The sequence below is a fragment of the Microcaecilia unicolor genome, chromosome 5 (genome assembly GCF_901765095.1).
Source record: "Microcaecilia unicolor chromosome 5, aMicUni1.1, whole genome shotgun sequence".
NCBI classification, from domain to species: Eukaryota; Metazoa; Chordata; class Amphibia; order Gymnophiona; family Siphonopidae; genus Microcaecilia; species Microcaecilia unicolor.
In genome coordinates, this window is record NC_044035.1 from 183944561 (window position 1) to 183961779 (window position 17219).

The 17219-nt window shown below is 47.9% G+C and overlaps 1 protein-coding gene across 3 annotated transcripts in view; it reads left to right on the forward strand.

The window, feature by feature from the left end:
• The window catches only part of LOC115470456 (C-factor-like), a 150062-nt gene extending 133660 nt beyond the window's left edge, over positions 1-16402 (forward strand). For all 3 annotated transcript variants that reach the window (XM_030203651.1, XM_030203649.1, XM_030203648.1), the window contains exons 5-6: positions 1932-2042; positions 16141-16402. In XM_030203651.1, coding sequence (XP_030059511.1) covers positions 1932-2042; positions 16141-16254 — 225 coding nt within the window. In that variant the 3' untranslated portion in view covers positions 16255-16402. The remainder of the gene's footprint in view (positions 1-1931; positions 2043-16140) is intronic.
• The last annotated feature ends 817 nt before the right edge of the window (positions 16403-17219 follow it).

Below are 17219 nucleotides of genomic sequence, written 5' to 3' on the forward strand. Positions count from 1 at the left end.
CAAGCGTATTTCCAAAATATGCTTGGCGCCGGTCAAATCGCTCGCCGGGTTTAGATGAGATGGCTGGCTCCGTTTTCCAGCCATAATGGAAACCAGACCCGGCCATCTCAAACCCGGCAAAACGCAAAGTATTTGGGTGTAGGAGGAGCCAGCATTTGTAGTGCACTGGCCCTCCTCACATGCCAGGACACCAACCGGGCATCCTAGGGGGCACTTCTAAAAAATTTTTAAAATTACACAATTAGCTTCCAGGTGCATAGCACCCTTCCCTTGGGTGCTGAGCCCCCCAAATCCACCCCAAAACCCACTGGCCACAACTCTACAGCATTACCAAAGCCCTAAGGGGTGAAGGGGGGCACCTACATGTGGGTACAGTGGGTTTTGGAGGGCTCCCATTTACCACCACAAGTGTAACATGTAGGGGGGGGGATGGGCCTGGGTCCACCTGCCTGAAGTGCACTGCACCCACTACAAACTGTTCCAGGGACCTGCATACTGCTGTCAGGGAGCTGGGTACGACATTTGACGCTGGTATACAAGCTGGCAAAAAATGTTTTAATTTTTTTTGTGTGTGTGTAGGAGGGGGTTGGTGACCACTGGGAGAGTAAGGGGAGATGATCCCCGCTTCCCTCCGGTGGTCATCTGGTTAGTTGGGGCACTTTTTTGGGACTTGGGTCCTAAAAATAAATGGACCAAGACCGGCTGGCGAAATACTCGTTCGAGCCAGCCTTTTTTTCCATTATAAGGGGAAGCCGGCCATCTCGTAACCACGCCCCCTTGAAGGTTGGCCGGCGCCGCAACGAAAAAGCAATTGGGGCCGGCCAAAATCGGCTTTCGATAATACCGATTTGGCCGGGATCAAGAGATCGACGGCGATCTCCCGATTTGTGTCAGAAGATCGCCGGCAATCCCTTTCGAAAATAAGCCTGTTGGCGTCCCTAAAAACAGGTGCAACACATGCATCTCTGTGCTTTTCTTGTTTAGGCACCTTTTAATGAAAATATCGTCCATATGTCCCAACCACTGCAGCAATAGTCCTTAGTAGGGCGGTCAGTGATTATGGCTCTGGTTGGAACCTGCTATACATGTTCCTTTTAAATCTTGCCTGTACATGTCACGTCACTGAGGAGTTTTGCTGTGTCATGCTTTGTCCCTGTACTGCTAGCTCCTCAAGCTGACCTTTACCCCTTTCCTTCTGCTTGAGGAGCCTTATTATTAATTAGCTTACCTGGACTGCCAATTTCTACCTTCCACTGTTTATCAGGGACCTAACCTGAGCTGTTCCTGGGAATTGTAGTGTTTCCCAGCAAACAAGTTAACCTTTCTCTTTTCCTGAAGTTTTCTTGTGAGGAGAGGAGTCTCGCCTGGATTTCAAGGAAATCCTGACTCTGATGGCGAGTCAACACCTCTCTGATCACCACACATACACTTGTGTAAATGCTCCTGGGGGTTGTGAATACCAGAGATGCCAAGTTACCCAGTTCCAGGCTGGAGATTTTGGCTAGTCCTGGTTTTGAATTTACATCCCGAAGCAGTGCAGGATTTTTAATGCCTGATCCTGCCCATTTAAATCAATGCTGCAAGTCCCATAATGCACTAGGATGGGTGGATCCAGGACTGCCCCGAAAGCTCCAGCCTAGAACTGGGTAGCTTGGCATCTCTGGAATACTATGTGTTCGATTTCCCAGCCCATGCTGGCTTGATGAATAGAGTTCAGGCCTTGGAATCAGACCCAGGACTCCTGAAGAGTGCATTGACCCCTCCCTCAAGAGACCCACATGTTTTATTAGTTTGCAGCTTTTTTATCGATTTAGTGTTAAGAAATGACACTGAAAATGGAACTCCCCACTTATCTGCAGAACTGATTATAGCATAGGCAGCACAATGTTTGCATAATATTACAACACTTTGTGAAAAATGTTTTTGCATAGGCTGCTCTGAACATGCTAACAAGATGTCAGTCTGTGGTGTACAAAGAAGATGGGATTCTCTGCACTGCCATCCATCCTGGCTGGGTGAAAACTGATCTTGGAGGACCCCAGGTAACTAGAAGTGTTAACATTTGAAAACTGATTCAGTTCTTTCTAACAGCAGTTGAATCCAGAGTCATTTTAAGGGCAGTTCTGTAACAGGGCATGTGACAGGTTTAACCGGTTAAGTTGCCACGGTTGACAATGAAACTGGATATCTAATGCTGGTCACCAGAAACGGCCCAGCATTGAATATCTGGGTTTAACGTTGGCAGCAGACAGCAAAAGCGCTGCCCACCACCAACTGAATATTGGGGGGGGGGGGGGGGGGGGGGGGGGGGTACGTGAATTTATAAAGTACTCTAGAAATAAGTACCTTCTTTCCCTCTCAACCTAGGTGACCCCTCAGGTCTCACCCAGTTGGGTTTTCAGGATTTCCCCAATGAATATGCATGAGGTCTATTTGCATAGAATGAAGACAGTGCATTCACATAGATCACATATATATTCATTGGGGAAATCCTGAAAACTTAATTGGGTTACGGCCCTCAAGGACCAAGGTTGGACCCCCCCCCCCCCCCGGTCCTAGGGGATAATTTTCATTGTCTGCATTGGCTACATTACAGGTGTTGTGCAAGTAGTTTTCCATGGAAAATTATGCACATAGGGGTTGACCCCTTTTACTAAGCTGTGCTAAGCAAGTAATGCAAGGTTTCCCGTGCAGTACACAGTAGCGCAGGCCCATTAACACAGTGCACTGTCACTGAAGGTGAGGTGGCAAGCTTCCCAATCTGCCTCTAACAGTTCTGATCCATTGGTACAGGTCCCCCATCCCAATCCTCTCCTTGATGCTCTGATCTCCCTGGGTGACAGCTCTGATTCCCCAATACAGCCACCCCTTCCTCCTCTGATTTTCCCCTTGATGCGCTGATCCCTTGTCCTGGGCAAAACCCCATGCACTTCTAGAACCCCCCCCCCCCAACAGCACATCCTGCCCCCACTGAGTCTTACCTTCCCCCATACCCTAAGCCTCTCCTAGGACTTACCTGAGGCATTCTTCTATATGGTCCCATTTTGGAGTCAGGTGCTGACCTGGGTAGTAGTGGAGGGGACCGATAGCACCTGGGACCACTGCCCCACCAATGCTGAGCCCCAGGTAAGTCATGGGTGTTGAAGAAAAGGGAGAGGAGAGGGCTTGGGGGAGAGGGTGTGCTGTTTCTGGAAGAGGGTGAACATTTTGCATTACATGCCCGGGCCGATAGCATGGAGGGCCCATGCTATCAACTCAGACATGTAATGTGTTGCTGGTGCACTGTGTGCCCTATGCGGTAAATGCAGGACTTACCCCCTGCATTTACCACATAGGCTTTGCACCTACTGTACATTAATATTTGCTGTTACTGAGCAGTAAGTTCAAAATTACCACAGTTTAGTAAAAGAGCCTCATTCTGTTGACAACTTATCTACAATCCCTATTTACAAAACTGCAGTTAACAAAATGTAACTTGTGGTAGTTACAAAGGATCTGTGATAATTGTGAGGGTGTTCCTAGTACTTGTAGCAAAGCAGCCATACCAAGAATGCAGGGCAGTGGTCAACACTGAGCATTAATGGCATGACTGCTGACATTAGAATACAATTAGCTGTATTTCTAGAAGTGTAGTTAATTGTTCCATGTTATCTGCAATGTTAGCCATTAATGCACAAAAACACCAATGTTAATTCTCCACTTCATGTAGCAGTTAACATGCAGGCTCATTTTCAAAGCACTTAGCCTCCAAAAGTTCCATAGAAACCTATGGAACTTAGCCTCCCAAAGTGCTTTGAAAATATGCCTGATGGTGTCTTAACTGTTTTTTGAGTTCATGGTTAAATGTGTAATGCAGTTTAGTAAATAGGGGTGTATATGTATTACTTTTCTTCCCCAACCCTAACACATGGGAAAATTAGGTTGTTACCTTGGTAATTTTCTTTCCTTTAGTCATAGCAGATGAATCCATTACGAATGGGTTGTGTCCACCAACCAGCAGGGGGAGATAGAGAGCACTGAAAAATCATAGTGCCTCATGGCCAGCTAGCTCCATCTGCCTCTTCAGTATTTGAAGCTTCCAAAGCAGTGTTACACCGCAAAGTAGCATAACATGAACTTTCCTCACAGCGGATGAACGCCCCAGAACAGGAGCAATAACACAAAGGAGGGATGAACTCAACCTCCTGTAACAGAACAGAAATCCTGAAGACTGTTTTCCAACTTCTCCCAATGAGGGAACATATGTACAGGAAGAACTGAACATAAAACAACATCAATCACACAATGAATTACTGAGGGAGGGCTCATGGATTCATCTGCTATGACTAAAGGAAAGAAAATTACCAAGGTAAGAACCTAATTTTCCCTTTCTTGTCATCAAGCAGATGAATCCATTACAAATGGGATGTATCAAAGCAATCCCTAGATAGGGTGGGAACAAGCCACACCACGCGCCAGCACTTGTGCTCCAAAATGTGCGTCTCTTCTGGCAGCCATATCCAGCCTGTAATGTCGGGCAAAAGAGAGCTTAGAAGCCCATGTTGCTGCACTGCATATCTCTTGCAGAGAGAGTGCTCCAGTTTCAGCCCAAGAAGAGGAAATCGCTCTTGTAGAATGTGCCTTGAAGGCTTCAGGCGGAGGTCAGCCAGACAGCAGATAGGCAGAAAAAATAGCTTCCTTGAGGCAACGGGCTATAGTGGCTTTAGACGCTGGAGACCCTCTGCGCGGACCTGATAACAGGACAAAAAGATGATCAGAGGTCCTAAAAGCATTTGACATGCGCAGATACTGCAACAGAGCCCTTCACACATCTAGAAGGCGCAATTGCTCAAAGGCTTCCGGAAACTCCTCTCTGGAAAAGGAAGGCAGGAAAATAGGCTGGTTTAGGTGAAACGCTGAAACCACCTTAGGCAGGAAGGAAGGCACCGTATGTACCATAACTCCGGACTCAGAGTTGCAGAAAAGGGTCTCGACAGGACAGCACCTGGAGCTCAGACACCCGTCTCGCCGAAGTAATGGCCACCAAAAAGATCGTCTTTAGGGTCACATCCTTCTCTGAAGCTCGCCTTAGCGGTTCGAAGGGCGAACACTGAAGGGACTTTAAAACTAACCCCAAGTTCCAGGCTGGACACGGAGCCCGCACGGGAGGACGGAGCCAGAGCACCCCTCTAAGAAACCGTGCCACATCCGGATAAGCAGCCAGGGAGAGGCCAGCGACCTTCCCTCGGAAACATGCTAAGGCTGCCACTTGAGCACGCAGGGTATTATAGGCAAGGCCTTTTTGTAAACCATCCTGCAAAAAGTCAAGTATTGGCAAGACAGAAGCCCGCATAGGTGTAATCGCTTTAGCAGCACACCAAGCCTCAAATTGGCGCCAAATCCTGGCATAAACCACGGAAATGGAATGCTTGCGGGCCTGTAGGAGAGTGGAAATGACTTTACTGGAATAACCCTTGTCTCTCAATTGCGCCCTCTCAATAGCCATGCCGTAAGACCAAAGCAGCAGGCGTCCTCCATGGTCACCGGTCCCTGTGACAACAGATTCGGTACCAGAGGCAAAGGAAGGGGAGCCTCTACCAGCATCCGCCGGAGGTCCGCATACCACAGCCTCCTGGGCCAATCCGGGGCAATGAGAACCACCTCTCCTTGATGTAGCCGAATCCGCAGGAGTACTTGCCCTATAAAGGGCCACGGAAGGAACACATACAGGAGGCCCTGAGGCCAGAGTTGAGCCAAGGCATCCAACCCCGCCGAGCGAGGATCTCTCCGTCTGCTATAAAAGCACGGGACTTTGGCATTTGCGCCTGAGGCCATAAGATCCGCTACAGGTGTCCCCCACTTGGCACAGATCTGAAGAAACACTTCGTCTGCCAGTTCCCACTCCACTGGGTCGATTTGATGCCTGCTTAGATAATCGGCTTGCACGTTGCTCTGACCTGCAATGTGAGCTGCTGACAGAAACTGCAGATGTAGCTCGGCCCAGTGGCAAATCTGCATGGCCAGTGCTCTGCACTGAGTGCCGCCTTGTTGATTTATGTAGGCCACTACTGTCGTGTTGTCTGACAGAACTCTGACAGCCAATCCTTCCAGGGTCGAGTGAAAGGCCAGAAGAGCCTGGAAAATCGCTTTCTACTCCAAGCGATTGATGGACCACTCCGACTCCTCGGGTGTCCAGAGACCCTGGGCATGCCTTCCCCGGCAATGTGCACCCCAGCCCTTCAGGCTGGCATCTGTTACCACCAGGCACCAATCGGGGAGCGCTAGCGGCATTCCTCGCCGCAGCATGCTGTCTGAGAGCCAGCACTCCATACTGAGCCGGGCCACAGGGAGCCACGTGTCTGCACTGATAATCCTGAGAAATTGGAGACCATCGTTGAAGCAGGGAGCACTGCAGAGGTCTCAGGTGCGCTCTCGCCCAGAGCACCACTTCCAAGGTGGCCGTCATCGACCCTAACAGCTGGACAATGTCCCAAGCGTGGGGGTGAAGCATCCTCAGGAGCAGACGGACCTGGTTCTGAAGTTTGCACCGCTTTTGCTCGGGGAGAAAAACAAACCCCGAAGCTGTGTCGAACTGGACCCCCAAATATTCTAGAGATTGAGAGGGGGGGCAGGTGACTTTTGGCCATATTGACGACACAGCCCAGAGATTGAAGTACTGAGACCACTCTGGCTGTTACTTGATGACTCTCCTCTGTCGAGTCCGCTCTTGAGCCAGTTGTCTAGGTATGGGTGAACCCGAATACCCTCTCGCCTGAGAAAAGCAGCTACTACCACCATTACCTTGGAAAAGGTTCGGGGAGCTGTGGCGAGGCCAAAAGGCAAGGCCCGAAACTGGAAATGTTTTCCCATCACCGCAAATCGAAGAAACCTTTGGTGCGGGGGCCAAATAGGAATGTGCAAGTAAGCTTCTTTCAGATCCAGAGACGTGAGAAACTCTCCTGGCTGTACCGCTGCAATGACGGAGCGCAGGGTTTCCATGTGAAAATGCCGCACTCTTAGAAACTTGTTGACTTCTTTTAAGTCGAGGATAGGCCAAAAAGACCCACCTTTTCGCGGCACCACAAAGTAAATGGAGTAACAGCTGGAGCCATGTTCGGCAGGAGGCACCGGGGATACCGCCCCTAGGAGAATCAAGCCTTGCAAGGACTCCTCTACCGCCGCCCATTTGATGGCAGAACTGCAACGAGACTCCACAAACACGTCTGTCACCGGGGCATTGAATTCTATTCTGTACCCATCTCTGATCAGGTCCAAAACCCACTGATCTGAGGAAATCTTGTCCCACTCCTTGAGAAAGAGGGAAAGCCATCCTCCTATTGCAGGAATTGAGGAGAGGGCCGGCGCACCATCATTGAGAGGGTCGCCCTTGATCTCCAGGCCTTGAGTCGGTTGCTGCAGAACATTTGTCCGAATGAAAGGAGTTCCTCTGCTGAAAGCGGGCATGAGAAGTGAACCCAGCAGAACGCCCCGGGCGGTACCTTCTAGCTTCACGGAAGCGAGGTCTGTAAGAGGAGGGAACAACTTGACCCTTGGAGGGAGGCCTCGGCCTATCCTCGGGTAAGCGCTGGGGTTTAGCATCCCCCAGGCCTTTAACAATTTTCTCCAACTCCTCACCAAATAGGAGAAGGCCTTGGAAGGGCAACTTCACCAACATTTGCTTAGAGGCCATGTCAGCCGCCCAAAGCCGTAGCCATAGAAGGCGGCGAGCTGCCACCGCCACAGCCATCTGTTTAGCCGAAGCTCTGACCAGATCATAAAGGGCGTCAGCCAAGAAAGACAAGGCCGACTCAGTAAGGGGCTCCGCTCCATCCCTGGGCTGTTCCACTGCCTGTTGCAACCAAGTGAGGTAGGCTCGGGCAGCATAGCAGCTGCATGCAGACGCTCGTAAGGATAGGCCTGAAATTTCAAAGGACTGTTTCAGAGCTGATTCCAGGCGTCAGTCCTGCATGTCCTTCAGGGCGACTCCTCCTTCAACTGGGAGGGTAGTCCTCTTTGTCACAGCCGTGACTAGGGCATCCACTTTAGGCACTGCTAGGCGTGCCAAATGCTCCTCACTTAGAGGGTACATAAGTACATAAGTACATAAGTAGTGCCATACTGGGAAAGACCAAAGGTCCATCTAGCCCAGCATCCTGTCACCGACAGTGGCCAATCCAGGTCAAGGGCACCTGGCACGCTCCCCAAACGTAAAAACATTCCAGACAAGTTATACCTAAAAATGCGGAATTTTTCCAAGTCCATTTAATAGCGGTCTATGGACTTGTCCTTTAGGAATCTATCTAACCCCTTTTTAAACTCCGTCAAGCTAACCGCCCGTACCACGTTCTCCGGCAACGAATTCCAGAGTCTAATTACACGTTGGGTGAAGAAAAATTTTCTCCGATTCGTTTTAAATTTACCACACTGTAGCTTCAACTCATGCCCTCTAGTCCTAGTATTTTTGGATAGCGTGAACAGTCGCTTCACATCCACCCGATCCATTCCACTCATTATTTTATACACTTCTATCATATCTCCCCTCAGCCGTCTCTTCTCCAAGCTGAAAAGCCCTAGCCTTCTCAGCCTCTCTTCATAGGAAAGTCGTCCCATCCCCACTATCATTTTCGTCGCCCTTCGCTGTACCTTTTCCAATTCTACTATATCTTTTTTGAGATACGGAGACCAGTACTGAACACAATACTCCAGGTGCGGTCGCACCATGGAGCGATACAACGGCATTATAACATCCGCACACCTGGACTCCATACCCTTCCTAATAACACCCAACATTCTATTCGCTTTCCTAGCCGCAGCAGCACACTGAGCAGAAGGTTTCAGCGTATCATCGACGACGACACCCAGATCCCTTTCTTGATCCGTAACTCCTAACGCGGAACCTTGCAAGACGTAGCTATAATTCGGGTTCCTCTTACCCACATGCATCACTTTGCACTTGTCAACATTGAACTTCATCTGCCACTTGCACGCCCATTCTCCCAGTCTCGCAAGGTCCTCCTGTAATCGTTCACATTCCTCCTGCGACTTGACGACCCTGAATAATTTTGTGTCATCGGCGAATTTAATTACCTCACTAGTTATTCCCATCTCTAGGTCATTTATAAATACATTAAAAGGCAACGGACCCAGCACAGACCCCTGCGGGACCCCACTAACTACCCTCCTCCACTGAGAATACTGGCCACGCAATCCTACTCTCTGCTTCCTATCTTTCAACCAGTTCTTAATCCATAATAATACCCTACCTCCGATTCCATGACTCTGCAATTTCTTCAGGAGTCTTTCGTGCGGCACTTTGTCAAACGCCTTCTGAAAATCCAGATATACAATATCAACCGGCTCCCCATTGTCCACATGTATAATTGCCCCATTGCCCTGGCGACTTTCAGAGGCCCCTCGGAGTCAGCCCATTGAGCCGAAATAAGCTCTTGGATGGAGTCATGCAAAGGAAAGGCTTGAGGAGGCTTCTTAGTACTTGCCATCCTCGGATTACCAGAGGAGGCTTCGTCACTCCCAGGATCTTCAATAGAGAGGACCTGCAAGGCATCAGAAATAAGCGCTGGCAGCTCATCGCAGTGGAAAATCCTCACCGCGGAAAGATCATCTGGATCTGGTGGCAATCCTGCACCTTCCTCTGGCTCTTCAGACCACGAGGGCCTGCCAGACCCCTCAGAATCCTCACATCCCGACCACGGGGGGCAGAAGGGGGGTGCACCACTCTCTGAAGGGGAATTAACCCTTCTGCACTTGTCTTGTGGCCAGCTGTCAGGGGAAAACGCCGGGCTCCACTGGAGGGGGAACAGTTAGCAAGGCAGAATGAGACCCCTGCGGGAGAGCTCTTTTTAACATGAATGCTTTATGCAGCAGCAACACAAACTCAGGGGAGAAGGGCTCACCCTGGCCTCCCGGTTCCAGTCCGGGGATAGAAGCTCCCTTGTTAGCCTCCACACAAGGCTCCCCTCCAGTTTCAAACCCCTCCGCTTCTGTGGGGGTCGCACCATGCGGCGCGTCCAAAATGGCGCCCGCTGCCAGCTCCACTGAGCGGGAAGAAACATCGCTCGCCATGCTTGTGCCAGCTCTGACGTCTGAAGACTACTACTACTACTACTTAGCATTTCTATAGCGCTACCAGGGTTACGCAGCGCTGTACAAGTTTAACATGGGGAAGGACAGTCCCTGCTCAAGAGAGCTTACAATCTAAAGGTTACAAACTATGTAGTCAGTGTAGGTAACATGAATGGGGAGGGTGATTAGGCGCCAAAAGCAAGGGAGAAGAGATGGGCTTTGAGTAAGGACTTGAAAATGGGGAGGGAGGGTGCATGGCGTATGGGCTCTGGAAGTCTGTTCCAGGCATAAGGTGATGCGAGGCAGAAGGGGTGGAGTCTGGAGTTAGCGGTGGTAGAGAAGGGTATGGATAGGAGTGATTAGTCCTGAGAGCGGAGGTTACGGGTGGGAACATACGGGGAGAGGAGGGTAGAGAGGTAATGGGGGGCTGCAGATTGAGTGCACTTGAAGGTCAATAGGAGAAGCTTGAACTATATACGGTAGCAGATCGGGAGCCAGTGAAGCGACTTGAGGAGAGGGGTGATATGAGCATGATTTACAGAGCCCTGCTGCGGATCTGCCCTTGCCACAATGGGAAGAGCACTTAACAACCTCCGCAGCCATCGCCGAAAATGGTGGAAAATTGAAAATGGCAGATTCACGCCAAAAACGTCCCGCTCGCAGGCCCTCCCGAGAGGAGCTACAAAACGCTCTTACCTCACTAGACCGAGTCCCAGAGCTCCGGTCACGCTGCACAATCAGAAGAAAACCTCTTTTCTGGAATCGCAGCGCCAAAGCGTGACGCAACTTTTTTTTTTTTAACGCTGTGAGGAAAGTTAGAGGCAACAGCAATAGAGGCAAATTTCCAACTCCGGAGAATCAGTAGAGTGGGAAAGGCAGGGAAAGGACAAACCAATGTGCCTGCATCCACAAAGGAGAGTGTGGGAAAAGACAGGGACAGGGCAAACCTATGTGTCTACATCCACATCGGGGGCCGGGTAAGGCAGGGAAAGGGCGAACCTATGTGCCTTTAAAGTGGAGCTGCAATAGCCCCCAACACCCCTACTACCACTGGCCAAAGCACAGGAGCCACCCCAGGCAGAATTTTGTGAAGGAGCTGAATAAGCTGCGACCACCTGCTGGGGAGATAGAGAATACTGAAGACTAAGAGGCAGATGGAGCTAGCTGGCCATGAGGCACTATGGTTTTTCAGTGCTCTCTATCTCCCCCTGCTGGTTGATGGACACAATCCATTCGTAATGGATTCATCTGCTTGATGACAAGGAAGTGAGCAATTTATATAAGTAAATTACTCTCTGCCCCCATAAATGTCCTTGAAAATGGTCCAGTAATTTTGTACCAGTCTCCCTAACTTGTTCACTGTAGTTGACATATATAAGTGGACCGTGCCCATTTGTATACAAACACATTTGTTTGACTACTGTAATTAGAAACATTTATAAATAATAAAAAATAGTATCCAACAGCAAATACCTGCACATTTGCTATTTAGCATGCTCAAAATGTTGTCAAATGTATGTATATGCATTTGAACAGCTAAAAGTATGTGTGTCAGTTTATCTCCAAGAGATTTTGCACCAGTGGAAGCACATGTGAGAAAAAAGCACCTGCAGAAATCTGCCTCTGCTTTTTCAATGAAAATTTAAAGAAAAATGAGCACTTTTGAAAATGCAAACTATCTATGCATTAGTGGTGTACCAAGGCAGCAAATTTTGGGTGTGCCAACAGGTAGAAAGGGTGGGCACGATGTATTTCCTCCCCGCCCCTCTCCCCCACTCAACTTACAAATTAAATACCCTAGCTGGCAGGGATTCCCAAGTCCTGCCTGCTAAGACATCTGCCGCCCACCATAACTCTCCTCAGACAGCTGAAATGGTCAGCAGCAGGGCTCCTAGCCACCAATGATGGCACCTTGCGCATGAACTGAGCATGCATACTGGTTGTAGTGGCTCAGGAGCACTGCTGTTGATTGCTGGGGAAAGAATGGGCTTACGGCGGGCTGTGGATTTTTTTTCAGCTGGTGGGGCTTGTGGATCTCTGCCAGTTATACCAAAGATGCACCACTGCTGAGTGTCCCTGAGCTGAAAGTGAACAGGTCCAGGGTCTCCCAGGCCACCCATGGCTCTGCCCCTGCTATGCCTGTTGTCTGCCTGCCTTAGGAACATTTAAAAGAAAATGCAGGTAAAAAGTATTCATGCTGTGGAAGAACATACTTACTTTCCCCCTCATACATGATGGGCTGTTTTCAAATAACGCTTTCACCTGTGTAAGTACTAAGTATCCATGTAAGTATACTCACATGATCTCTTTTTTTATATCGGGCTAGACTAAGTCTATGAAAGGTAGCACATAAACACAACACAACAGTTTGTCTTGACTAGTTTGTAAGTTTTACTGAGAAGAGCCTGTCTGTCTTAGTAATGTAATGCTACAAAAATGGTAAGTAGTCAGAGGAGTAAATGGCTTCTGAAAATTGTGTGTCTCTCTTGGGTATTTCACACATTTAAAACAGCCTCTCTCTACAGATCAGCCAGTGCAGTGATAGCCCTTTGGCCATGAGCCACCAATCACTGTTTCTTTAGCAAACTAGGACATGTGAAGTGAACCCTAAGCATGGTCATTGGATGGTGGTGCTTTGCAATGATTTGGACATTCTCCTACCTCTATAGTACACTGAGTCCTAGTTGACCTGAAAAGCCAAGGAACTAGGGCTGGCAATTGAACTAAAATCTCCTGCAATTGAACTAAAGTCTCCTACATATCAATAGCCCATTGAGCTGACCCCAAGTAGTGGTTTAAAAATTTGGTCTCAGAGATCCAAATGGGTTTGAATTTCAGGGTAACTAAAATATGTGACATTTTAAAAATTGCTTTTATACTATCTCCAGCCATTGAAGCAGTGTGCAAGTATTTTTCTGTCCTTGGAGGTCTCACAATCTAAGGAGCACGTTTACTAAACAGCATTAAGCCCGTGACATGCGCTAACAAGGGTACCACATGATGGCCACATTGAACTGAAACTTGTTTTTGGATAATTGTGGGATACAAGTATGAATAAATAAATAAATAATGGCACTAAGGCATACTCCTGTACTATACCTGTTAGCATGCGGGTTAAGGAATTTTTCTGGGAGGTGTGGCATGGGCATGGAAAATTTATCCTGCTTTAAAGTATCTAAGACCTTTATTATATTCACAGATTCAACCCATCTAGGACCCAATATGGCCGTGTTTTGGCATATGAGCCTGCCTGAGGGGTCAGCAAACCTGTAAACATATGTCGGTAGAAATGCTGGTAGCAAATGTTGATAGAATGTAGTCCTTTGTTAAATCGACTGCAGTGCCCATATTAGAACAAGGCTCTAATGCTCTGCTAAGCAAAAGGGAAAAAATCCTTATATGGTGCTTAGCCCCTCCCAGTGCATCCCAGGATGCACCATGAGGAGCAATCTGCTTGCACTATGCTTATTGCAATGCATTTGCATAGAATAGTTGATAGCTGCTACGGAGATAAAAGGGAAGCAGAAACCCATTGTGTATTACATGCTAAATAAAGTTTGCTTTAGACAGGCTACAACTGGTCTAAAGCAAATGCTCCAAGCACAACAAGCTTTATGCATTGGGTCCCTAGTTCCTAGACAGACTATTTAACCTTCCTTGGCCCAGTTTTTAAAGGGGACAGCTAGCTTTTGAAGTGCTGGTGCTTAATTTTGTTAATACCTACAATAAAAGGCAAAAAGATTCTGCAGCACAAAACAGCAGTGGCTGTGCCTTGAAAAGGAGAAGTTAAAAAAAAAAGTTTCTTTAGGCCTTATTTGTATAATTTTTTTTTTTTTTTTTGGGGGGGGGGGGGGGGGGGGGGGGAATACATGTATTGGATAATTGCAGTTTTTAGTGACTAGATGACTAGCAGTTTTGTATGACATCTATCGAAATGAGTCCTTCCATATCATCATGCTGATCAATCCATAGACTGGTGTGTTGTGTCCATCTACCAGCAGGTGGAGATAGAGAGCAATCCTTTTGCCTCCCTATATGTGGTCATGTGCTGCCGGAAACTCCTCAGTATGTTCTCTATCTCAGCAGGTAGTGGTCACACACAGCAGCAGCTCTGGCTAGGCCTCCAAGCCTAATTTTTAGGTTTTGTTGAGTGCCTGGCAGTGTTGCCAGATGGGCGGTTTTACCGCCCAATTGGACGGTTTTCCGCGACCCGCCGCGGGAAAGTTTTGCCCGCGGCGGGTTGCGGTTTTTTGGGCTGTTTTTTGGGCTTCAGGGCGGTTTTTTGTGCGGCTTTTTTGGCCGCGGGGGGCGGGGTTAGTGATGTTTTTGGGCGGGGTTAGTGACGTAGGAGGCGGGGCCGATGACGTGGGAGGCGGGGCCGATGACGGGGAAGGCGGGGCCGGTGATGGGGGAGGCGGGGCCGGTGACGGCGGGGGCGGGGTTGATGACGGCGGGGGCGGGGGTGATGACGCGGGGGTGGGGTGGTCAGGGGCGGGGTTTGAGTTTGGGCGGGTTTTGGGCGGTTTTTGTGCTGGATTGGGTGGGAAAAAAATTTTCCACCTGGCAACACTGGTGCCTGGGGTTGAGGGCTCTTTTTGAGCAAGTGCAAACCTGGTGGTGCCAGGTCCCTCCTTTTCTCCCCCCTCCCGCTGGCTCCGTTAAAAAATGATGATGTTAGTACAAAGAGACATACTGGATAGTGGTCTGGATAGAAAAATATTTAAAGGTTAAAATACAAAGCAGAATAAAGTCCTTTTAGCATTTGGGCTGCTGTTTCACACTGCTTTTGTTTGGGGCTTAATGTTAGTCGTACATTCAGTGGTGCTATCCATTTAACTAACACCATTGGGTTGGCACATATAAGTTTAAACTTAGACCTGCTATTTAGCATCTCTAACTTTAAGTATGTAACTTGTCCAATGAATGGTAGAATACTACCACTGAGGCCCCGATGCTCAAAACTCTGGTGCTATTCTGAATAGCGCTGTAAAAATACCGCCAGTACAGCACAGAACAACAACACCCTAATGGTAAATGCTAATGAGATGCAAATATAGCCACGCTCGTAGCATTGAGCATCAGGAAGTTCAGCGGGAGGACTGTGCTTTGGTGCAGGAGGATTGTGCTTGGTGCATGCGCAGATAAGTTCCACTGTTCCTGTGCGCATGTACCTGGTAAAACCCAAACGTGAAGCACACATTGGCATCTGTTTTCTACAGCCTAAATATATGTGTTTAAAATTTTGTTTTTTGGCTTGGTTGCTTATATTTAGACGCAGGAAACAGGTGCCAATGTGTGCTTTCACTGGGCATTTAAAAACTTTTTTTTGCCTGGATGTTTTAAATTTAGACACAGGAAACAGACGCCAAAATGTGCTTTTGCATGGGGCTGCTGCCTGTCATGGCCAGCACTTAAGGGCGTCCTTCTGCTTCCAAAAGCAATCAAAACTGGCAGATTTTGCGGAAAGAATCATGAGAGAAGCATGAGAATCATGGAAAATCCTCTCTTCCAACACCCTAATGCCTGCTTGGACCTGGCATTATTTTTTGCAGCAGTAAGGTAGTTTTGTTTCGGGTGCTCTTTTCTGAGCATTGGGGAGGAATATAAAGTTACCTCATTAACATGAGCTTGACTATATTTGCATGCTATCTGTGAAAGTGCCTGATGCACTCATTTCCCGTGGTAGACCACTCTGAACATTCTGAGCAGTTAAATCCAGGTGCTAGTACGACACTAATGACCTCTGGTGCCAGCGTTTAGTTTTGAGCATCGGGGCCTAAATGTATAAGTCACAACCATCACCATGAGTCAATGCTAGCCCTTTATGATATGGACAAAATTGGGGCATCTAGCAATAACCCCCCCCCCCCCCCCCCCCCCCCCCCCCCCAGTTTTATCTGTATAAGCACCAAAAATCAAGGGAGAAGCAAGCTATTCACCTGCTGGTGACCACGTAACTCACTTTGAATATCAACCTCCCTATGAATAATCTGCCCCCATTGCTTTCATTGAATATTGGTACATCTGTGGTAAAATGTATGTTTTCCCTCTTAATTCATACCATTTTCTGTTGTAAAGGCACAGCTGACTGTAGATGAGAGTGTGCATGGGGTCCTGAAAGTTCTTTGTGCCCTCTCTAAGAAACACAATGGAATCCTGGTGGACTGGGAAGGCAATACCATTCCCTGGTGAAAGGAGGGCCTGTTAAAAATAGAAGCAGCTGATGGGATTACCACAATCACTGCTAAATAGCTTTGCCTTTTGAAGAGGAACTTCATCTACCATGTACTATACAAGATTTGACATATGTATGTTATGGCAAACAATAAAATTCTGTCCTCACCAGTTATTTTTTATTTTATTTTAACTTTTACATTTTTGTTTTTCCAAATATTTTAAATAATTATCCTGTAAATCAAAATAAATAAATAAATTCCTCCCAAATATCTTGGGACAGTCATGGTTAAAATTAGGCATGCACAATATTCAGGTTAGTCCATCCATTGGTTTATGTAGTTCATGATATCATGGGTGAAAAATCATGATCAACACACTGTATACCATTTGGGTCTAGAATATCTGTGATTATATTTATAAATAACCTTCCAGTCATGGCTATTTGTATGAGAATACATTCAAGTAAAACACCTCCTTAGTGTGTATATTATATTCTAGGTTAAAAGGGACTCAAGACTAACTAGAAACATAGAATAATAACTACCCTAACTCCCACACGACCCTGCAAATAGCCCTACCCTCCCAAAATGCTCCCTGCAACTGCCCCACCACCATTTAAACTGTCCTATCCCTGCAACTGCTCCACCACCATTCTAATTAACCTATCCCCAAACAGTACCCCCTGCAAACTGCCCCACACCAAATTATTCCCCCTGCACACTACCCCATCCCAAAAAACTACCCCACAACTGTCCCCATCCTGCCAACTGACACACCCCAAAAGTACACTCTGCAACTCCCCCACCACACCCAAGAAAGCTCTCCCCTAAAAACCTTTATGCCCCACCAGCCACAATCTGCCCCAGCACAAAAACATATCCTCCTACAACTACCCCACCCTCAAAAACTAACCCCAACAATTGCACTATCTACCCAAAAACTGCTCCACCACTATACATACCCACACCTAAAACCTAACT